This window comes from Ictalurus punctatus, chromosome 19 (assembly GCF_001660625.3).
Source record: "Ictalurus punctatus breed USDA103 chromosome 19, Coco_2.0, whole genome shotgun sequence".
NCBI lineage: Eukaryota > Metazoa > Chordata > Actinopteri > Siluriformes > Ictaluridae > Ictalurus > Ictalurus punctatus.
The window spans coordinates 12,761,923-12,786,437 of record NC_030434.2 but is presented as its reverse complement, the minus strand read 5'-3'; the positions used below and the strand labels follow the sequence as shown (position 1 = coordinate 12,786,437).

Genomic DNA, 24,515 nt, shown 5'->3' with positions numbered 1-24,515 from the left:
TATATATATATATATATATATATATATATAGTGCATCCAATATGAGACTACTGTATATCCATTCAGACAATATGTACTAACTCAATTGAGGGGTCATCACTGTTAGCCTTTGTTGGACATTTTGGTCAAAATACGATTTTACCATTGACCATTATCATGTTCAAAGTAGTCAGCATACTGAGGATCTTGGGAGCCATGTGTAACAATGAGAACAATTAAAAATAATAGTAAGCTAACAAGCTAATCAATGTCCTATCTCGTTACTTGGATGAAAACAAGGAGACTGGAAAGTTTCAGTGTCTATTCACACACTACACCATGTACTACATTAATCCATCTTAGCCCTCCTCCCATGAGGGCTGAAAAGCACATTTCATCATGTTCAGGGTGCTGAGCTATGAGCTAGTAGCTGTCTTGATATGACAAACAGACTGTTTGTCTGGCCCACTTTCATGCTGCACTGCCTTTCTATGGCTGGCTTCAGAACTTCATACTGCTTTATTTTAAAACCAGTATTTAAAAATATCATAGAAGACATGTGTGATAGATGTTTGCATAGTGCCTTTGTTTGAGAATTTAGTAATTTTAATGCTTTGTTTTTATTGATTACATATGAGATATAAACTTGGAGACATGTGTATTGCATTAGACAGTTTGAATACAAACACACAAAAAATGGGGTTTAATTGTGTAAATGTTTGTCAGTGGGGTGTTACTGTACAGTATGTATTGTTCTACTTATAGTTAGCAGAAGAACATAATTGTTGGTCCTTAGTGTTGGACCATAGGGCCACTGTTGTACCTTTGAGGGTACCTTTAAATTTTGCATTGTTTACTGCAGATAGGTAAGGCAAAAGTGTGTCAGATTTTTACGGTAGCAGTAGACGGGGCTATTGAGAACAGTAGTGCATTTTTACGTTTGCAACTAGAAAAGTAATGTACCATTTCCCTAAACAGACAGTGTGATGCACAGCTTCGCCTTGCTTGCTGTACTTGCTTGTCTTACTGTGCCAAAATGTATGTAGTAAATGAAATTGCCATTCTCAGAGTAGATTTAAAACCTTGCCCATTGATTTCTATATTTGGGATTCCTGATGCCTCAGTTCCATTAAGCTCTGTACAAAAAGATATTATCACTTTCACATTCCTAATATCAAGACGTTCCCTACTGTTGCATTGGAAGTCTGCTAAATATCCATCCATCTACCAATGGCTTAAGGACATGATGTTTTTGCTAAAACTCGAGAATTAAAATACACAATAAGGGGATGTACTGGCAAGTTTTTCTATAAATGGCAACACTTTATTTGATATTTTATGGAGTTACAGGCACTTCCCACTTGAATTTTTTGCCTGTTGTTGGATTTTATAATATATAAAGAACCAGATATAGATATTAGTTAGCCATGAATATCCAGGGTGCGGGGGTTGTTCAGTTAATTATAGTCTTTAATTTTGTTTTTCCTTTCTACACTCTCATTACAGTGCTTTTTTTTTGTTTATTTGTTTTTTATACATACAACAAAAAATCAACTGTGTTAATGAAGTTTTCCTCAGAAGCAGTGCTACAGGCATTGTATATGTCTGAAAGGATACAGCCAGTTGAAGAGAATGGGCTTCGCTCTCATAACTGAGCTGTTTACAGCTATTTATAAAACTCTGCATTAACACTGACACTCCTCCATTCCCATGAGCGCTACCAATTACTGTTCAAGGCTCCACGGACAGATACAATAAAGAAAAAGAAACAAAGGCATCTCTCCTTCTTGTAAACAGAGTAAGAAATACATACTTTGATCATCTATCTCTATGGCCTTTTTCCTTTAATTTTCACCTGCTTCTGACAGCACAGGAACTCGCATGTTAACACATCCAGTAATGAGTTCGGCCTGGACTGAAATCCTTGGGAGGTTAGTGACTGGATGTAGGTGGTTTGTCTCTACTAGTTGGACTTACAAGGATGCTACTTATTTTATTTGATTTTATTTGTGTGTGTGTGTGTGTGTGTGTGTGTGTGTGTGTGTGTGTGTGTGTGTGTGTGTGTGTGTGTGCGTTTATCGCCTGTGATGGTGACAAAGAAATTACGAGAAGCAATAGGAAAAGCATATATCTTGATTTGTGGGATCATTTAGGGAAAGCTGTTTGTAGTCATGGGACTTGAGGGAGCATGTAGAGTCTCTGAGAATGTTTTCAATTACTCCTCAGTGCTATCTGTGTATGTGTCTGTGCCTCCTGGGGTAAACACTACTAACACAGATGCACAGGAGCGATGTTTCAGAATCGGCACGGAGCTTGAAGACTGGATAATGATTTACATATGTGCAAGAGGAGACAGGGGTTAAGTTGGGCGGACACACCATGTGCTCAGTTGTATAGATGGAGAGGATGGGCTGGGATGACAGTTCTTCTTGTAAAGTGGATGAATTATAATATGCTTAGCATAACTCTATCTAGAGTGGATGGATATGTTTAACAAAATCACTTCTCTAGGAAGTGTCTAGGCAGATGTATTACAGTAAGTAACTGGAATTAACACATTATAATATATTGTCTGAAAGAGTGTCTACTGTGAGCAGACATACTGAATCATCAACCTAAGTGAGTCCTTTTGTTAATTTGATATCGGCAGGTTGTTTGAATTCATGACACAGACAGGCTAACAGGCTGCCCTATATACTGTGTGTATACATACATACATACATACATACATACTGTGCAAAAGTCTTAGACACCCTATTTTCTTATTTTCTTTGTTATAGATATTTATTTTATGACTTCTACATTATGGAGTCGGTACAAAAACATTTTAGATTCCCAAATATTAGTTTTTCAGCACAAAATTACAGAAAAATGTCAAATGTAAAACAGAAAGCAGCATACTACGTAAGAGACACTTTTCAGACAATAAACATAATAAAGTTTGCTGGGTTTTGCTGCAAATATAAGAAGCAAATGTGACAGTCAAAGTCTCCAGAAGAACCGTGTCTGGTTCTGCAAGATGCTCAATAAAACTTACAGCGCATTTCCTTATAAAACTGCACTCATTGTACCAGAGACTACTATTTTATTGAACTTTTTTAAAGCAAAGGGTCGTCACACCAAATTTTGACTTTGTTTCATTTACTACTGTTTACTGCTCGTTATTTTTTAATGTAGAAACATTTCATTTCATTATTTTTGAAGGCATCTTTGCTGTACAGCATTTCTTTTCATGTGCCTAAGACTTTTGCACAGAACTGTATATTATATATATATATATATATATATATATATATATATAAAGTGTGTGTGTATATAAGCTAAGACTCAGTTGTGACCAGGTTTTAACTTTCTGGTTGTTTTCTGGTTGCTGTCTTGAGAAGTTGCTTCAGTATTTCTAGATAATCATCCTTCTTCATGATGCCATCTATTTTCTGAAGTGCACCAGTCTCTTTTACAGTAAAACACACACCACCAGCCCACAACATGTAGCTGCCACCCATAAGATTCAGAGGTGGGATGGTGTTCTTTGGTTTAAAAGCCTCACCCTTTTCCCTCCATACACAGCGCTGACTTTAAGGCCAACAGTTAAACTTTTCTTTCATCCAACCAGCAAACACTTCACCAAAATTCTGCGAGTAAGTTTTTAAGGTCATCATAAAATGTTGTTTTTGGCAAATATAGATACTTGGGTACCTGATGCCCCCAACTCCCTTGCTAGTTTCTTTGTTGTTGTCTTGGGGTTCAGTTGAACCTTTCATAATTGCTCTGAAGGAGCAACTGGACTTGTGGATTTCCACCATTTTTTTCTGATGTATTGGCTGAGCTGCTTGGATTCTCCCATGGTATCAATAGCAAAGGGGCACTGTATCTAAAAGTAGGCCCTTTAGATCAGCCAACTCCTACTCATAACAATTGGCCAATCAGAAGTTTCTGAAAGTAATTACATCAATTTGTGGAATCTTCCAAACTGTATAAAGGGACAGCTTTCACACACAACTAAAGAAACCAACAAGCCGTGGAAATTGTGTGTAAATGACATCTTTACAAATTGCAACTTTAAATTCTCTATGTGACAGATGGTAACAAATTAGTGATCTGAATTATTATCTGCTGCTCTAGTTGGGACTAAAAATGGACATGCTCTTGAAGTGAAAATACAATAATGTATTAGTGGGATGTGAAGAGCATCAAGAGTTATTCACTGCAATAAGTGACTCTCTGTCACTATTTGCCATCGATTTGTCTCAGTGGATGATTTAGTTTCTCCACAGGAGGTTTGAAAAGCCTCACTTTTGAACCAGTGCAAATGAAAGAATCATACAACCAAGGGAAACAAATAACACTGAGAAAAGCACAGTCACAAACAGAGCATCAAGAGATACATCTATATTTCTTTAACTCAATAAGCTACATCTACAGAGGTCAAAGATGAATCATCTTGTATGGCATCACCTTATATTTGCAAGGACATTACACAACAAAGAAACATAGACCCACAGTCAAGAGGGATACTCTCAAATTACCAGACAAACCTGGGCCATGACTGTAATAGATCACCATGGGAAACATTGTCAGTTAGATGTGGAATCATGTTGTTGTTTTTCATAAAGTCATTCTTGCAGGAAATTAGGAAAACCCACTTCAGCCACAATACCAAGGGCAGATAAATAAATAAATTTGTAAATAATGTATGGATGCATTTTTTATACGCACATAAAGAACAAACAGTTAGGATAACAGAACTCCGTACACTGTTTACAGATTAACAGAACTTCTCAAATGGAATGAATGATCTCAAATATTACTATTTAGCAGGTGGGGCACCTGCTGAGAAGCCTGCTAAAAGTGCTCTTGTTATAAATCTAACTCTATTCTACATGTGAAATAAGCTAGGTCTTAGGGACATCATCAGCTGTAGTTAGCTGTATGTTGGGAGACAGGGCTTGGACACTGCACACAATTTTAGTGTATAAGGCAAGCACAGGCTTTCTAGAGTTCAGATATAATGACATATGCCTTTGTCAGTGATAACAATATGAATTCCACCCCTAGTCAGTGGTAATTAAGCCATGTAAAATTGTGAAGGCAATGCCAAATACCATACTATACTTCTCAATTGTGGAATGATGTAACTTAGAGCAGGTTATGGCTGCTGAACTGATGTCAAGATGGTACTCTGAAATCAATGTGGGCTTTCTTGACAATTTTGATACTTTTAAGGGTAGGCCTGGCCTTTTAACTGAGGATTGTATCTATCCCACTCAGAAAGGTAATGTTATAATTTTCTGTAATATAATTCCCAATCTTATGGCAGGCCTAGTTAATTATTAACAATCCAGGTTAAATTGACCATCTGCTAGCTGCCTGGAGGCATCATCCAGGATTCACTCTACTGAGAGTGTATTTATTCCCTGAGTTCAACAAAAACATAGAAAATAAAGCTCACACAATGTATAATGATCACACTCGCAAGTGTCAGACTAAACTGGTAGTCTTCCAAACTGCCTGGAAGGAAAGCTTGCTCCACTGAAAGGCTCGTACTGCTGCTAGATCAGCGTATCTCTCCAATCAAATAGAAGATAAAAAAGTAGATTTTCCATGACAAAGTTATTGATAAAATTCACAGTATAAATGTGACAATCTGATACCCAAGCTATCCCGGAGCAAATAGAATCAATTAATCCAATCCAAGATAATGAATTAACCTCAAAATCATCAACTTTTATACTACATACATGCATGTGTGGCAGAGGGGGCATAGTTTAGTGGTGTTTGTGAATGGAGGGTGGAGTCTTGGAGAGAGGAGTGGGTGAAGTAATGAGTGACTGTTCACCTGTGTGTAATTAATGATGCACTATTTTTACCCTGTGTCTTATAGTGAGTAAGAGAATGCCAACTAGACAGAAGCAGTGGCAGAGGAAAAACAACTTCCCCAGACAGCATTCTCTTGTGTGCATGACTGTATGGTTTTTTTTTTAAGTAAATATTTCAGATTTAAAAAGGCCATGCTGAAAAGCAGAGTGGGAAATAACCCCAAATAAATCAAATCCACACTCTCACACCTGCCTCCTGAGTTCTTTTCCCAACCCTAGTTAAGATATTACAATATGATACTAGTTTTTAAAGAAAATACAACCAGGGGCTATCAAACCTCTGTTAAAAATGATAAACTCCTCCCACATGATAGACTATGTACCTAAATCTTTCACTCTTGTGGCTATCTATCCACTGACTAAGAAACCTGGCCTTGAATGTTTGTTTGCGCACCAATATCATACCCTTTATCTCCAAAATCCTACAAAAGCTTGTAGCTCAGCTGTTAAGCTGAAATATTATAGTCATGATTTAGACCTCACCACAGCATTATATCAGCACTGGTTAAAGTAGTAAATGACCCATTATTGGCCTATGATCAGGAATGTGTGTCCACTAGTTAATCTCAATTAAGCTTTTGATACCATAGATTACTATATTCTTTTAGATAGACTGGAACATTTTATTGTAGATAAGGGAACGGCTCTTGCTTGGCTCAGGTCTTTTCTGATGGCCATTATGTTTGTAAATGTTAATAGTGACTTTTCTATGCATTTAAAACAAACTTATTGTTCCGTAAGGTTCTCTTCTCGGGCCACTGTTTTAAGCATTCACTGCTGTGATATCACCTAAATAAAATGTAGGAATGCGTAAAGGGCATTAGACACTATATGCTGAGTAACGTCCTTCTGTTTAATTCCAACAAGACAGAAATTCCACTTTCAGACCTTTCACTTACATCATGTGCTGCAGTGAAAACCCTTGGTGTGATTATCGACTCCAGTCTCTCATTTAGAAGATTGAGTAGATAATATTACTATGATAACCTTTCTCAATGTCAGGAACATTGTTATACTATGAAATATGTCATTACATGATGCAGAAAAAAACAGTACATGCTTTTATTACCTCTAGGTTGGCCTTTTATAATTCATTGCTGTCTGAATGTTCTAGTGTGTGCATAAACAAGATTCAGTTGACTAGAACATAACAGCTAGTGTCCTTCCTAAAACCAGAAAGTTGCACATTTTATTCTAATTACATGCTCTCAATAAAGAGTGGAATATTTTCTTCCCACATTAACTTTTAGTCTATTGTATTCTGCCTCAATCAAAATGTGCAGATTCTTTAGACACTACAGCAGGGGGCAGAGCTTTTACAAATGGAATAGCCTTCCAATTAGTGCTCAGGACTCAGCCACAGTCTCAATCTTTAAGTCTAGGCTAAAACCCTGTTTGTTTCAACAGGCATTTTGTTAAATAGCTCTTCTCTTAGGTAAAGGTGCAAATCTAGGGGTACTTGGGCAGAGAGACTTTTGGTAAATTAGAATATGATGCCTGTGCCATAGCCTGACAGACTTTTACTGATATGGCTCTCGTCAAATTCAGGAGCTGCCTGATTCATTGTGTTGCTCTACTCCTGTTCTGCTTCACTGCTTCACGCTCATTCCAGGACTCCTATTAATAATATATTCACATTCTGTAAATTCTGTATCTCTTCAACACATGTAGTACTGTTCATCTTTAGTATATATAACTTAAAGCGCACCTATTACGGTTTTGAAGCGTGCCTAATTTTGTTTTAAAGGTCTCATACAAAAGATTTATATGCATTCAAGGTCAAAAAACACTTTAATGTACTCATAATTTAAATTATAACATTACTTTTTTCCCCAGTGTCACAAACGACTCGTTCAATGATCCGTTCTACCTTACAGGTGGGCTCCCATTGAGAGAGTTAGGAGCTTCTTTCTCCCAATTTCTCCCAAGAACCCGACATTGTTCTCTTTCACACACTTTTATGATGACACAAATGTAGTTGTATCTATCAGTATAGGAAGCTCAATATCTAGCTATCATGACACGTAAACTTACATTACCTGATGTTAAGTGCCTTAATACAACAATATTGACATCCAGTATTTCAATGTAAATTACACTGAATAGTTACAGTCTATAAACTATTTACTGTGGCCTCCACTAATATTGGCACCCTTGGTAAATATAAGCAAAAAAGGCTGTGAAAAATTGTCTTTATTTTTTAACCTTTTGATCTTTTGTTAAAAAAAAATCACAAAAATACTCTGCTCTCATGGATATCAAACAATTTCAAACAAAACACAGGTTTATCTAAAAAATCTTTGTTAAATACAGGTATGCAACAATACTTTGTGCTACCTCCCTTTGCCAGCTCTGACCCAAAACATTAAAGAGCCATATTTAACCATGGGCATGAGGTACTTTTCCATATGGCTACCTCTCTGTGTGCACCAAAACCACCTCTGGTGTTTATTACCAAAAAGCTCTATTTTGGTTTCATCTGACCATAGAACCCGATCCCATTTGAAGTTCCGGTAGTGTCTGGCACACTGAAGATGCTTGAGATTGTTTTTGGATGAGAGTAGAGGCTTTTTTCTTGAAACCCTTCCAAACAACTTGTGGTGATGTAGGTGACTTCGGATTGTAGTTTTGGAGATTTTCTGACCCCAAGATGCAACTAACTTCTGCAGTTCTCCAGCTGTGATCCTTCGAGATTTTTTGGCCATTCGAACCATCCTCTTCACAGTGCGTTGAGACGATATAGACACACGTCCAATTCAAGGTTGATTCATAACATTTCCAGTTGACTGGAACTTCTATAATGTCTGATGAGGTTGGAGAATACATGGCAAGGGATCTGAGACCATTCCTCCATACAGAATCTCTCCAGATCCTTCAAATGTTGAGGTCCACACTGGTGGACTCTCCTCTTCAGTTCACCACACAGGTTTTCGATGGGTTTCAGGTCAGGGGACTGGGATGGCCATGGCAGGACCTTGATTTTGTGGTCAGTAAACCATTTTTGTGTTGATTTTGATGTATGATTTGGATCATTGTCCTGCTGGAAGATCTAACCACGGCCCATTTGAAGCTTTCTGGCAGAGACAGTCGGGTTTTCATTTAATATCTGTTGATATTTGATAGTGTCCATGATACCATGTATCCTAACAAAATGTCCAGGTCCTCTGGCAGAAAAACAGCCTCAAAACATAAAAGAGTCACCTCCATATTTAACTGTGGGCATGAGGTACTTGTCCATATGGCTACCTCTCTGTGTGCACCAAAACCACCTCTGGTGTTTATTACCAAAAAGCTGTATTTTGGTTTCATCTGACCATAGAATCTGATCCCATCTGAAGTTCCTGTGGTGTCTGAAAAACTGAAGATGCTTGAGTTTGTTTTTGGATGAGAGTAGAGACTTTTTTCTTGAAACCTTCCAAATAACTTGGTGATATAGTGATTTCCAGTTGACTGGAACTTCTTAAGTATTGCCCTGATGGTGGAAATGGGCATTTTCAATGCTTGTGCTATTTTCTTATAGCCACTTCCCATTTAGTGAATCTCAACAACCTTTTGCTGCACATCACAGCTATATTCCTCGGTCTTACCAATTGTTATGACTGACTAAGGGAATTTGGTACCTCACATTTATACCCCTGTGGAACAGGAAGTCATGCTTGAACAATTTCCTGTTCCTAGTCACCCAGCTTTACTAAAATAATTTTAATTATCAATGGAAATAACCTTAAAATATTTTTTTTTCATAGGCGTGTCAATAATTGTTGCACACCTATATTTAACAAAGATATATATTTTTTGATAAACCTGTGCTGTGTTTACAATTGTTTGTTATCCATGAGAGCAGATAATTGTTGTGATTTTTTTTTAACAAAAGATCAAAAGATTAAACAATAAAGACAATTTTTCACAGCCTTCTTTGCTCACATTTACCAAGGGTGCCAATATTAGTGGAGGCCACTGTAGTTACAGTTGCAATCAAAATGATTCAAATTGCAAATCCCCCATTGCAAATCAGGTTTATTGTCAAAATGTACAGACTTTCAGCTGTTTGTAATGAACAAATCAAACAAAAGCAATTGAAATAGCTGAAAACACAACGCATACTTCAAGTGGTTTCCCCAAATTCAACTGAAAATGAAACTTATAATGATTTATTCAGTTTGAGGTTGAGCAGAGTTGAGCAGAGTTTAACATAACGGATATGAGAAGTTTAGTGGTGTTTGTGAATGGAGTGTGAATGGTAGTGATGACTACCAGTGGGAGTAAAGAATGGTGGTACACTTATTTTGTCCGTACTGTAAAACATCCTTCTTTTTGTTTTCAGATATTTGTTCCTACTCACAGCTACTCAGCCATGCAGTGAAATTTGCTGCGCTGCTACAGGCATGATGTGTTTGATTTACCCAAAATAGAACAGAGCAATTGTTTTCACCACCATAGTATTTGGGTATATCAAACACTTAAACCAGTCAAAAAGGAGACGGAATTTATCCATCCATCCATCCATCCATCCATCTTCTATACCGCTTACTCCTTTTCAGGGTCACAGGGAACCTGGAGCCTATCCCAGGGAGCATCGGGCACAAGGAGGGGTAGACCCTGGACAGGGTGCCAATCCATCGCAGGGCACAATCACATACACACTCACACACCCATTCATACACTACGGACACTTTAGACATGCCAAGCAGCCTGCCATGCATGTCTCTGGACTGGGGGAGGAAACCGGAGTACGTGCTAACCACTAAGCCACCGTGTGCCCTGTTGAATTTATAACCAATCATTTTTCTCCAGAATTTTTAAAATATTTCAAATTATTTTATATCTCAGCTGATTTGTGGTCAAATGGGTGGACAAAAACACTCACTAGTGAGTGAACATTGTACAACAATTTCAGCAAGCAATATTATAAATTACTCCTGGTGAGAGATCAGCATTAAACATAATGTTAAGGTACTGCAAAGACCAGTGCCTTTTGTTACCAGTGCCTTTTGTCCACTCAGATAAGGATGGATACTGTTCCCCTTTAATTCCATTTTGAAAAACAAGAAATCTATATATATTTCGAAGAATGTGAGTGTGTGTAGTTCTATTATATCACCTCATGTAAATTGAAGCATCAATGCAGCTTAAAATTGAGCACTGAGAATCAATGGTATACTCACATGTTTGGAAAGATTGGTGCTCTTTGAGTCCACATCGTACCTGCAGAATGGAGGAGAGAAAGAATTTCAGTCATCACTTAAGCTTTCATATAACATAATGACTATGAAAAATCCAATGGGTCCTCCCTCTAAAAGCCTTAACTTTACACCCTGCAACCTGAACAATGAAGTCTGATACCTCCAATATTAGCTAATTAGTCTTTTGTGTCTGTACAGAGGGGGGAAAGTGTGAAAAAGGAAAAAAAAAAGCCAGAGGTTGACCACTTCATCTTTTTTTAGACAGATCATTAGCCAGATGATGATTCAGACACTATTATGATCTAAAGAGACAATTTCTGTATGTCACGGCTCATCATCTTAAGATGCTCTCCTGACCTTGCCGTGCATCCTGATTTAGTTTGAAACTACTGCAGTAATTTCACACTTGAGAACATGGAAAAGGCTCTCTGTTATCAGACTGATTCAATGTGGATACAAATTAAGACCTTATCTTACACATTTAAAAAAAACAAAAACAAAAACAACAACAACAAAAAAAAACACTGGTTTTGCAATGATTATGTGCAAGAAGATACAATACAGCAAGATTAAAGGCTGTAAAAAAAAAAGTTTGTTTGGATGGCATGCCAGTTTTGTAAACTATGAAATAGAAGCTTATTGTCATTATTTAGACGCTCCACATCGGTGGTTCTGAGATAAAAGCCTGCTGCTCTCTTTCATCTAAACAGAATCATGCACAATTCTCCGATCGAGATACACTGTGATTTTCGTTTGTTTTTCAGTCATTTCTGCCTTTTTCTTTTTTCTCTACTATCATGCTTGGTTGCATCGATGAGTGTGCACAAGTGTGCTATCTGTATGCTTACAGTATGTGGTCATACATCACCTCATACAGCAAAATCACATATATGTTAGAATTTTTGCATTACTGTAATTATAATAATCACAGTTGTTAGTGTTTTTACGGTAAGAATGTCACCCCAGTAGTAATGGTAGTTGGTTAGGTTTGTGTTAGAAATGTGTTACAGTTTTAAAAAAAAGTTTATCTGTGCTCCCAAATGCCACAACTATCTAAGATTTTGCCCTCACAAGAGGACATCTTGACACAGCCACAATCATCTACAACCAGAAAAGCCATGGCACTGATCTACATTTACATTTAATCATTTTTCAGACACTTTCATCCAAAGTGACTTACTATTGAGCTAAGCACATGAAGGTAACGTTGGCAGTGGCACAGTGGCAGCTTGACAGTACCAGGATTCAAATTCATAGCCACCTAATCAGTAGTCTAGTGCCCTACCCCCTGAGACACTCTTTTTCCAATCTATTAGAGCAATGCTAGACGAATGTGGCCATCTGTGAGCTCATGTATACAAAATTGGGCAACTGCACCTATGACATTAGATCATTTTTCTTCTAAAGGCACTAATATATCATATATGCAAGTATACAGTCACCAATTTATTAGGAACACCTATACCCCTGCTAATTCATGCAATTGTCCAATCAGCCAACCACGTGGTAGCAGTGCAATGCATAAAAACATGCAGATACAGGTCAAGACGTTCAGTGAAGGATCACATCAAACATCCAAATGGGGAAAAAGGTGATCTCAGTGACTTAGACTGCTTATCTCATGTGATTTTCACACACAAGAGTCTCAAGAGATTATGCACAAAAGTGCAAAAAAACAAAAACAAAAACCATCCATTGACTGGCAGTTCTGTGGGTGGAAATGCCTGGCTGATGACAGAGGTCAGAAGAGAACTTCTAGTCTGGTTGGAGTGGATGAAGTGGATGAAGTACAGTTACTCATATATCCAAGAAAAAGCACAAAATGAAAAAGCAAATACAAGAAAAAAGCATAACATGTCTAACCTTGAGGGAAAAACAAACAAAAGAAAACACATCGGGTTCAACTCCTACTCCTATGCCATAGGAATCGGAGGCTATAGTGGGCACAGGCTGACCGAAACAGGACAGTTGAAGACTGGAAACACATCTTCAACTATCTGGTAAAGAGTGGTAATTTGAGTTACCGTAAGCATTTCTGTCAGCCAAAAAACAGTCAGGGGTATTTTTTTCTGATGTCTTTCACCAACAAGATGTTTCTGCCTGCAGAACTGCCGCTCACTTTTCCTTATTAAAGCGCATCACGTTTTTTAATCCACTTATTATTAGGCTTCAGTTACAGCATATGATGCTTCAGCCATACAAGTTGTTATATAATCTGCTACTATAGAAACAACAACCTATTAGAGCATTAAATTAAACCTGCGCTTTGGCTTGAAGCCTGTGTTATAACAGTTATCATTGGGTATTGTTTGCTACCTGCTCCAATCTGTAGTTGCTGATATAAGTGCACAATATGCCAATTGTGCCTTGCAGAAGGCCATGTAAATTACAATTATACAAGCCAGCTAAGAGGGCACTTATACAGCCTGATAGCAATGGGGGCTCTAGTTTCTCTTTAGTCATTTGGCCTACACTGAAAAAAAAAAAGCTCACTGAATTGACTTAACTCAAATGCATACAGCCATTCCACGTGACTGAATGTAGTTACATTAACATGATTTGTTTTTGTACATTCAACATGATTTAATTGTGTCATTTCAAAGCCCTGCATCCTGTATCCACACCCCAGCAGAGGACCAAACCCAGCTTGTTGGTGTTGTGAGACAACGATATTTCCCACTACACAATTATATGGCACTTGTTTTAATCCAGTCGATTTTAATACTACGGTCTTTCTTTGCGTCATCACCAACATCCTGGCGAGATTTCCTAACATAATTGTACCATGTTAATACTATGTGAACTGATCACATTCACTCTACATAACTGAAACAATTCAATTAAATGTAGTGCAAGCAATTAAATCGCATTTTGATGAGAAACAAAAGATTTTTTATGTAAATTGTAAGAGTATGTACATTTTTTTTTTCCACAATTGATCAAACATTTGATCCTCTTTGAAACAGTGCCTATTAAAAAAGGCGATGCACACTGACATAAAAATTACATAAATGTGACATTTTCACAATTTACATTAACAAAAAAAACAGATCGGTCACATGTAAAAAGTATACTCCTACATTTATCACACCTTCAAATCCATAAAATTAGAATCATGTGTTGAAGATTGGGTGCCAGTGATTAGAACCTGCTTAGGGCATGCAGGTGGAACCGGTCTTATTTAAACCCCTCTCATATCTAGTGTCTGGTGTTCCCTTTGCTATTGAGGTATGTGGTGTCATCATGCCAAGATCTAAAGAGTTCTGTAAGGCCTTCAGAATCCATAGGTTGTGGATGCCTAGGAGTCTGGCCAGGGATTTAAAAAGATATCAAATTATTTGATATACATCCTTCCACTGATATATAAATCATCTCCGCGTCCCAGGAAATTCAGATCAAGAGCAGTCCACCTGATACTTCAAGAAGTTTCCAAAAGACCCAAAATTTTATCACAGCATCTGCTAGTAAGTCCTGCCACCGTTGGTTTCAAAGTGCATGCTTCTACATTTATAGAATATGATATATAAAATCTGATCGACCACATATTCCCTTTCAATCTACCATATATGCTACCAAGTCTGGTAGCTGTTATGCAGTCAAGGATGGAAATTGACTACTAAAGTGCTACAAACAGGTTCTCACAGTCACCTGATTACTAATCTCACACACCTGAACAGAATCACTACCAAACAAGATATAAAGGACTCACAAACGGTTATTCAATGTGAATTAATGTGCAGTGTGCCATTATCTGACATGATCAAGCCATGTTCATAGTGTACTGATAATCTGTATTTTTTAATATCGCTTTGCTACCTGGAGTTTTAGATTTGCCCTTATGTTGTTGTTTACTGATTGCCTGGCCTTTTGCCTGTTTCCTGTTTACGTCTTTTGCCTCATGTTTTGGATCTGTTTGCCAGTCCCTTTAATAAAACTCTATTCTGAATTTGCATCTGCTTCCACCTCCCATTCATAACAAGTGTTACTTATGATTTTGGTTAATTATTGGCTCTACTGCCAAAATAAGACTATAAGAATTTTTTTTTTATGTAATGATCTTCATATTTTAACCTGTTAGATGAAAGTTGTGGACTGTAACACATATCTAGTAGTGAGGCTAAATGTCAGCACAGGTCAGCCACTGCTTGAATAAATTTCTGAGTGCTTTTTGTAATGAGGCTAAAAAAAGAAGTAATTTAGAGGCCAGAGTGAGCAAACACATTTCTTATGTTCCATCCCTGCAGACACACTCAGATTTATAAATATTGCATTATAGAAGGCACACAGAATGGCACACATCTGCACAGAGACACAGATAAAACCACATATCCCATCCAAATAGCCTTTATAGGTTTCATGGACTAGTCAATTAATACAATCAATGCTACTGTGGGGATGTGAACTAGCGATGTGTGTGTGTGTGGGGGGGGGGGGGGGGGCGACAGTAGCGATGCAGACAGCAAAGACAGCAAAGCAGGATTAATGTACTTTATTAATGTGGAAATAGTAATGTTTGTTAATGTGGACTAGATGAAGATAATTATACAATCAACTGCACATTGTGTAAATTGAGTATTATCACTTTCATATCACATTTATGGTTAAGTGTAACAGGAATAGTTTTTTTAAAATCTCACTCCTGCCAACTTTTAATTAATTAAGTAATCAATTAAGTCATTCTAGTAATTAAGTCATTCTTACTAATCCCGCCTGATCTAGCAGGTATTTCTGTTTGTACTGATCCACAATATTTTTAATTAACTATTCATTCTTTTATTTATTCAATCATTCATATTTAGTAAGCAGTTAATCCTGATCAGGGTCATGGCATATCCCAAAATATAAATAATTTAAACCACAGCGATGCTGACCAGGATAAAGCAGTTAGTGAAGTAAAGATGAATGAATAAAGAAAGGATGAATATTAATTTTGACCAGATGCAGTAAATGTATTGCTCAGTGACTCATGTCCAAAAGGATTTCAACTTAATCGGCTTGGCCTTGGTTTGTCCCATGAGCCTCATATTTGACCACTTGCTCCTGCTCACATGTCATGAGTGAAAGAACCGCCTGCTCCTCTGACTGTCCTTTGTGTCCTAATCTATAGTTTGTAATGGTTTTAGTCGAGTCAAGTCAAGTCAAGTCAAGTGGCTGTACTGTCATTTCAACCATATACAGATAGTACAGTACACAGTGAAAAGAAACAACACAAAACTACTCAGACTAACATGAGACAGAACTAAATAAGACCTACACTTTTCTACATTTCTAAAGTACATGTGCAAACGTATGCAAGCAACACAAGACAGTACAGTAACTACTGAGACAGTGTAGTGCAGCACAGCTCTAGCGTGAAAGTGTAAGATATGTCAGGTAGTGCAAAAGGATAACACAGATTTGTTATTTTGCACATTAATTCCACTATTTTATTTATTTTTGTCCTTAACAACGTAGCCTAAAGAAACACTTAAGTAATTTGTAGTGTGTATAGCTGTTAACTGAAGTGACTGTATTAATAAAATGGCCTAAATATAGGAATATCCTGAATTTGTTTTGCTTTAACTATGGAAAAGACTACTTGGGGGGGGGGACGACGACTGCTCGACTAGAAAAAATCAAGTCATTACTTGGGCCTGTGCTGTCCTGCTGAAGGAGCATTTGGACAGGATGTTCAGTCTTAAAGGTGCAGACAGGGACATCTAAGTCAGAACACACTTTCTCTCACATTCAGCTGTTAACAAGATGTGTGTTCAGAGGAGAAACTCCACTTTTGACATTTTTAAAATGTAAGTTGATGCAACTTTGACCCTGTAGTCTTTAGTCTAATAGCTAGTTGCCAAGCTGTTATGACTCTATACACAGCTCATACAAATGACCAAAGAAATCACTTTATCTATGCTGTTTCTACTAGAAAATCCACTACACACTGCTCTCGTCTTTGTAGAAATGGCCACTTGTATGACTCATGTAGGTGATACACACGTCCGATTCATGAGGGGACGTAAACAAGGGTGTGTTAAAAGTTGAGATAGATTTTCCAATCTCATTTTGATGTTTCTGTATCCCCAGGTTTCCAGGTTCAACTTCATTCCACTTTTTAATGTTCGCTGTCTGAACCATTATAAAAAAAAAAAAAGAAGGCACAATACAGGTACAATCTATCTACAACAATGGTATTTTAGATCTAATTATATGCTTTAATGATGCTCATTTACAGTGTTCCTTCAATTAAGGGTACAAATTCATAGCCTTGAGGATACCACATTAGTAATATGTATTTAATCCCTGGTTAATACTTTTTTTTCCCCTAAATGAGTTTGATCAATCTGTCAGTTCAAGGATTTGTAGCATGTAGAATTGGCTTTGATTAAACTGAAAGAAAACTGTATACACTTTAAAGTAATAAAAGGCAAACATCCCAAAACCCAAATCTAACAAAAATACCAGTTTTCCATATTTGAACTCTCTCACCTTGAAGTATCAGGTTGCCTGTGCACACCCTTGATTTGAAACAAACTCCCTTGGAAATGTACTACCGCTTCTCCACAATGGACGGACTGATTCAACGACGCAACAGACCCAGGCAAAACTGCCGTCTGGAAATCAGGGGCCAAATAGAGCTCAGACACGCTGGCATTTAATCAAAACCAATAGCTAAACTGCAAACATCCAGCTAACCTCAACATCCCATCAAACCCCTGTGGCTAACTACTGAAACACACTTAGGAAAATTCTGTCTGAGTCATTATGGCTGAGAATCAAATGCAGCCTGAACCAGTGGAAGAAAACACACTGAAAAAGCAAGCAAATGACCAAACCACAACCCCCTTGACTAAGCAGCAAGCTCAATCCACGACCCATCGTTAAATTAAACGGAGCTCTGTGTATGTGGGGGGACATTCTAAATTATTTCTAAGAAAAGCTGCCGTGAACTCAAAAAACGAAAAAAAAATCAAACACACACACACACACACACAAATCCGAACTAAATGCAAACTTTATATTGTGTTAGATATGCATTAATAACACAGAAATTCATAATGCATTACTGCTGAAATCTGTCATTTATAATTTGTTAATTAATTCAATGCTCACAATCATTTATGTATGTGGTTTAATACACTTATACTACTTTAGTCATGTATAGTTTAGTGTTAATATTACTGAGCTACCTCTTCTTTTAAACAGTAATCTGTAACTTAGATCCAACTATACACACACATGCACACATACACATACTGATTTCTGTCAGTGATACAAACATACTGTACTGTGCAAAAGTCTTAGGCACATGCAAAAATAATGCTGTAGAGCAAAGATGCAAAGAAATAATGAAATTAAATGTTTTTACATAAAAAAAAATACCGTAAAGAGCAGTAAACAGTAGTAAATGAAACAAAGTCAATATTTGGCGTGACAAAAAAAAAAAAAGTCGTCTCCGGTACAATGAGTGCAGTTTTATAAGGAAATGAGCTTTAAGTTTTATTGAGCATCTTCCAGAACCAGACACGGTTCTTCTGGAGACTTTGACTATCGCACTCGCTTCATATTTTTGCAGCAAAACCCAGCAGACTTTATGTTTATTGTCTGAAAAGTCTCCTCTTACGTAATATACTGCTTTCTTTACTGCCATACAAACATTTTACTGTAACATTTAATTTTGTGCTAGAAAACTAATGTTTGGGAATCTAATGTTTTTGTACTGACTCAATAATGTAGACGTCACAAAATAAAAAATAAAAAATAGAGTGCCTAAAGCTTTTGCATAGTAGTGTATTTCCACCTATGCAGGCGTAATACAAGACTTGAGCGACATAAAGGCAGATACACACAGAAAGAGAATCTGTATAGGATCACACAGCCAGTGCAGCAATCACAGCAGATTGGAGTGTGCTGTCCACCCACACACTCAGCTGAGCCTCCAGGGGAAGACACCCACCCACACATTCTCTCACATACCCAAACTAACAGCTCCCCATTTACGCTCTCAGTCTGACCAGGCCGTATTAGAATTCTTTTCCCTTCAGCTATTTATAGCCTTGTGCTCTTGTGACTCAGTTACTTGTGCATCTGTGTGGAACAAAATACTGAATCTCTGATAAATGGCATCACAAGCAAACATTTACCACCCTGTAGTACTTTCACCATGAGCTTTAGCAAGTAAGTCACTGTTGCTGGATACTGATGACTGATGAAGAGCAACAGGTGTGTGGTTTCATTCTAAATGCCTTCAAGGAAGAAACTGAATACTGTTGCCATTTATAATAGTGGCTATAAGATTCGAGTGCCAATCCAATGAGCTGATATTCGTCAGACATTTATTGTACAAGAACATGGCTATTAAAGCACAGGCAGCGTGAATCAATATTTCTGTCCTGTCACTAGGATGGAGAGAATGAGAATAACAGTCAACACTATTCAGCTGAAATCACTATATACAATAATCATTACATACAATGATTAAAATTTTCCATTCAGTGAGTTGGAGAAACTACTATGTACTGTACATTCTTAGGGATGGTCATTGCAAAGCATTTATTTATGACCACATTTGAACATCCTGGCAGGGCCAATCAGGCTTCTCCTTAGCAGAAGTCATGATGCCTTTACAATGGATATCAGGGGCTTTTATGTTATGCCAAACGGTTTGGTTTTGGTCTCATCTGAACACACAATGCCATTTATAGTTCGAATGAGGCTTGCTTTTAGACACTGCATTTTGTGAGATGCTGTCAGGACGGGCTTCTTCTTATGAAAGTGGTGTTTAACAGTTGATTTCAGAAACTGGACAACCACAAGAATCAATTAAATGGTGAAATTATAAAACTGTGATTTGGGCTTTTTCTCCTCTTTCACCATACTGTGTGGGGAGACAATGCCATCATGGGTAAAACTCCTGAATTTAAAAAAAAAAAAAAAAAAAAAAAAAAAAAAAACATTTTAAACATGGAAGTTTTTTTAAAGCCCTAATTGTGCTTAATGGTATTTTAATTATTTATACATATATTTTTTATATTAATTGCTTGATTTGTTTATTTTGTCTTCAAAGTCTTCCCATGGTAAGTGATTATAAATGATGTATACATGATGTGTATATATATATATATATATATATATATATATATATATATATATATATATATATATATATATATATATATGTATATGTATACGTGAGTAACCTCATATTTATACCCCAGGGAAATGGTACATGGTTAAAGGCAAAAACAGATTTCCTTAGGGCTGTGAGAAATGACAAATAATATAGGTCTTTCAATAATAACAATTTGTTTCCATTTTGTTTAAATATTCCTAATGTGAATGATTTCTGTTAGGGGAGAAAATCTGGCAAGTTTTTTATTTTTTATTTTTCTAGAGTTTATCTTACTGATTTACCAAAGGCATGAGCCCAAATAAAAAGCTCACATGTCTTCTTATACTGGGTCTGCTATGTCCTCTAAGTGGCGTTATACTGACATTGTTACACTGCTGTCGAAACCCGGGAGCAGCTCAAGAAGAACATAACATGGTGTAATGCTGGAGCAGCAGCATTAAGCACTCTTCACCCTACAAATGCAACAACAAGAGATGTTCACCTGAATCACACACAAACAGGCAGCAGATTGAGCAGTCATAAAAAACCTCTTGGGCCTTTCCTCCGCTCCCACTAGAGTGTCAATGGGCCAAATCCCACACCAAGATAACACACCAAGTTGCACCTGGATAAGCGCACCACCTCTGCATGCAGCTGTCCAAAGAGTAGTTGGAGGATCTGCATCCAGGCTCTTCTAACTGGAGAGACCCAGCTGGCAGCCTGTAGTCTGATGCCCGAGAGCCAGCTGTATTAACTGGCTGTCAGAAGCACTGTACTCAAACAGGTCTGTCCCCAGAGAAACACTGCCAGCACTTCTGCTCACTGGTGTTAGAGGAAGGAAACTAGCCATTCACCTTTGCCCAGACACTCCTTGACTCATGAAAACATTGGCTGAGGCTTGACTAAAGCAACCTGTGAAGGTCATTGAATGGCTGCAGTCCAATGACACCAGCCCAATTCTCTGGTGAATACAATCCAGCTGGCAGACTATATGGTGAAGCTACATGGCTGCATTTGCAAGCCCATTGAACACGAGCCCTGTCATCCCCACTTCTGGGTCCTAACCAATGCTCTGCATATAATCCAGCAAAATCCTCCCAAACTCTAACTAACCAGACTCTTTCTCTTCTACCCTCACTTCTCTAGGAGTGCCGGTCAGTAATCAAGGGAGTATACATCAGGCCTCGGTGGATTCAGGCTGCACAAAAACTCTGATCCTCCTAATCACACAGAGATAAAGAGCTCATTTTATTCCCAATTTCTGGCTCAAAACTACTCAGCAAGTAGTAAGGATTCTTTGAGGTCACAAGGAGGGGTGGGGAAATTGACCATGAGGTTTTGCAAATGTACTGTAACTGGGAAAAACATGGCAGATTTACCACCATTAATCTCCTAATAAAGTGGATAGAGGCAGTCCTTGCTGCTTTGGCAATGGCAGACAGAAATGAATTTCGACTGGAATGTTCAAAAATCTCCAATACCACTTGGACATCTTCTCTCACCAACCCAGAAACTTTTCTCCACTGCCCAGGTTCACTGAGACCATAGACCTCAGTGAGACTCCCAACAGTATAACTGTGTGCAGCCAGCCATACTGCCTGCCTAATTACAAAAGAAAAGTGATTTAGAACGTGTTTATGGGTACACTGATACAAGGTGTATGTTGTGTCAAAATTTGATACCTATCCAATGTCTCATACTGACGAGCTCCGGAATAGACTCTGGCATGACTAATTTTTATTCAACTCTGGATATGACCAGGGCTATTAACAGATTCCCTTGCCACCAAAGTCCAGTAAAAATGGCTTTCTCTACACCATTCACTTGCTCAATGTGTCACTCTTTCATTCAGGTAGTTAGTAGTACTGGCTCTGTTTTAACACCTAATTAACCAGATGCCACAGTACATATAATGCTGCTTATTTAGATGACATTAATCTACAGTAACATTTGGCAGCAGCATAAGCAGTCCTTGAGATGAGCCAACCGCATGGTGAACCTGGTGACGTGTGCAACTGGATAGGTGGAAGTATTATATTTGGGGTTCCACGTGGGTCATGGGTAGGTTTGTCACCAAATTCATGAGACTGCCATGACTGCGTGACCCAAGAGCAAAAAGGAGATAAGGCAGCGCCGGTGGGATATTAATGTTTTTTTGAGCATAACTATTCAGACATTGTAAGCCCACTGACTGATGTCACTTAAAAGGGATCACCAGATCCAGTCTAGTGGCCAAAACAATGTCAGCATAGCTTTGTGAGTGTTAAAGAGGTTCTCTGTGTACAATATGTCCAGTTGAAGACAGAAGACAAAGTGATTCACTCTTTGCTTCTTTCAAAGCTAAATTTGCTACCATCCTCATTGACAGCGGTCAGGCTGTCATCTTCGGTGTCATCTTGAAGTCGAGGCCCAGATGACAGCACAGCTCTTGTCTTAAATATACAGATATATAAAAGATATAGCACACGACATAATAAAATCCAAACCTACTCATACACCAACCATAAATGCACAGGTGTATCGATGCCCACACTCTCATGCATGATATTCACTCAATCTAAGATGTATGCAGGTATGCACACATACGTACTTGCAGCAAGTGCTAAGGTCTGTTCTCCAGTTATTCCATAAATAACAACATATAGGCTGCCAGTACCCAAGAAATGCACAGGCTTATAACAACAAGGACAGTTGTGCACACTCATACACACAGACAGACAAACTGTACTCACAGATCAAACCGAAGGTTCTGTCTCTCTTCAAAGAAGTAGTCCAGAATGAACTTGCGCACAAAGTCTGGATTTAGTGTGTTATCTATGACTTCTGTCCTCCCAAACTGAAAAACAAAAACAGAGCGACACAGTCAGAGATCCAATTAACAGCACAGTCCACCAGCTTTTGATGATCTCACTAAAAATCCTTGGGTGACTTGGTTTAATGTACCTGAACCTTCACATTTTTAAGATAACATAGGAGAGATAACACTTTATTAATTCCATTGTTAGAGCAGCAGATGTGCAAAATGGGACAGAATATAACCAGATACATTTGTATGCAGGTTATAACAGTGCGCAAAACATGTCTTTGGGCAGCAATGAACTGAGCAAAATCTTGATGATGTTTATCCTCCAAGAAGTGCAGAAAAATGAACGTGCCTTTTGTAACAGATTCGTGTCAGTAAGGTACACCAATCTGAAAAGTGAAAATGATGCACTTGCAAAAATGATTTTCTCAGATGCAGACATGTAGGGTTTAGCTGGAAAAATGTAGTAATTTCTGAAAAGGTGCCTTTTGACAGCCCACTAGCAATGTAATAGCATGTGGCGTTTGCCTCTAATAATGGCAAGTAGTTATTTTAGTTCATGTGTGATTGTACAGTGACACAATTTGGGCTGTTGTGTATGTATAAAAAGCATTGCAAAAGACTAAACAGTTTACCCAGTAGAAATGCTAATTCCTGGGCTGTCATTATTGTTATTCTTGTAAATCATGGTACGTGTGTAGAAAATGGCTGTGGCATCTAGTTGTTGCTTTTTTGTGTAGGTGGTGTACCTATTACAAGATAATGGCCTAACAGTCAAGTCATCCTCCCTCTTTATCTAGCAAAAAACGTGGCATATGGATGGTACCAAAACAAAAAGGTATAAGCCATACATCTTAACTTCAGTTAGGTAGTATGTCTTACTCACAAGCAGTCTGTCAATTTGATATCACTGTAGCATCCATGGCAAAAGAGTAAAATTTTAGGACATGTTATTTTTGCCCCACTTGTAGTCCATGATCTTTATCTGGATATTACCGTCAACTAGTTTTCACAGTAAATTAGTTGCTGCTGCATTGTGTCTTTATTTTCTCAGCTGTCACCTTTCTAGGAACTCTATCAGTTTGTAACCACATCTACTTACCCCAGCTCTGTCACCTACATCCTCTCATTAGCTCTATATATATGCACTCCTCATGCTTACAAGACATATCTTTGCTTTCACTATTAAGCCTATTGACATTCGTGCTCAGGTCTGTGTTTTGATTCATGACCCTCTGTTTTGTTGCTTTTTGCATAGGACAGTAGTCTTCTTATGGTTTTTAACTATTTGACTGGTAGTTTTGATTGCTGTTTTTTTCCTTGTTTGCATTGTGTCATTTTTCTTAATAAATCTCATTGTTATTTTTAACCTGTATACACCTCTGCTAGTCTGGTCTAAGCTCTTCTGTCTTGATATGTGTAGTATTATACTGTTATTATATCAGTGTGTGTGCGAGTGTGCTTTTATTTTGATTTGACTTGTTCTGGGTGAGGACCAAACCCACAGATGAGATCAATATAAAAAAAACTGACGGTTAATGAAAATTGTTGAATAATGGCCAGTAGCAGTCAAATAACTG

General features: G+C 37.8%; 1 protein-coding gene across 2 annotated transcripts in view; it reads right to left on the bottom strand.

The window, feature by feature from the left end:
• The window catches only part of LOC108279828 (copine-8), a 130,142-nt gene that overhangs the window by 62,754 nt on the left and 42,873 nt on the right, over positions 1-24,515 (bottom strand). For both annotated transcript variants that reach the window (XM_053688059.1, XM_017494340.3), the window contains exons 4-5: positions 22,865-22,968; positions 11,021-11,060 (exon numbers count right to left, since the gene is read on the bottom strand). In XM_053688059.1, coding sequence (XP_053544034.1) covers positions 11,021-11,060; positions 22,865-22,968 — 144 coding nt within the window. The remainder of the gene's footprint in view (positions 1-11,020; positions 11,061-22,864; positions 22,969-24,515) is intronic.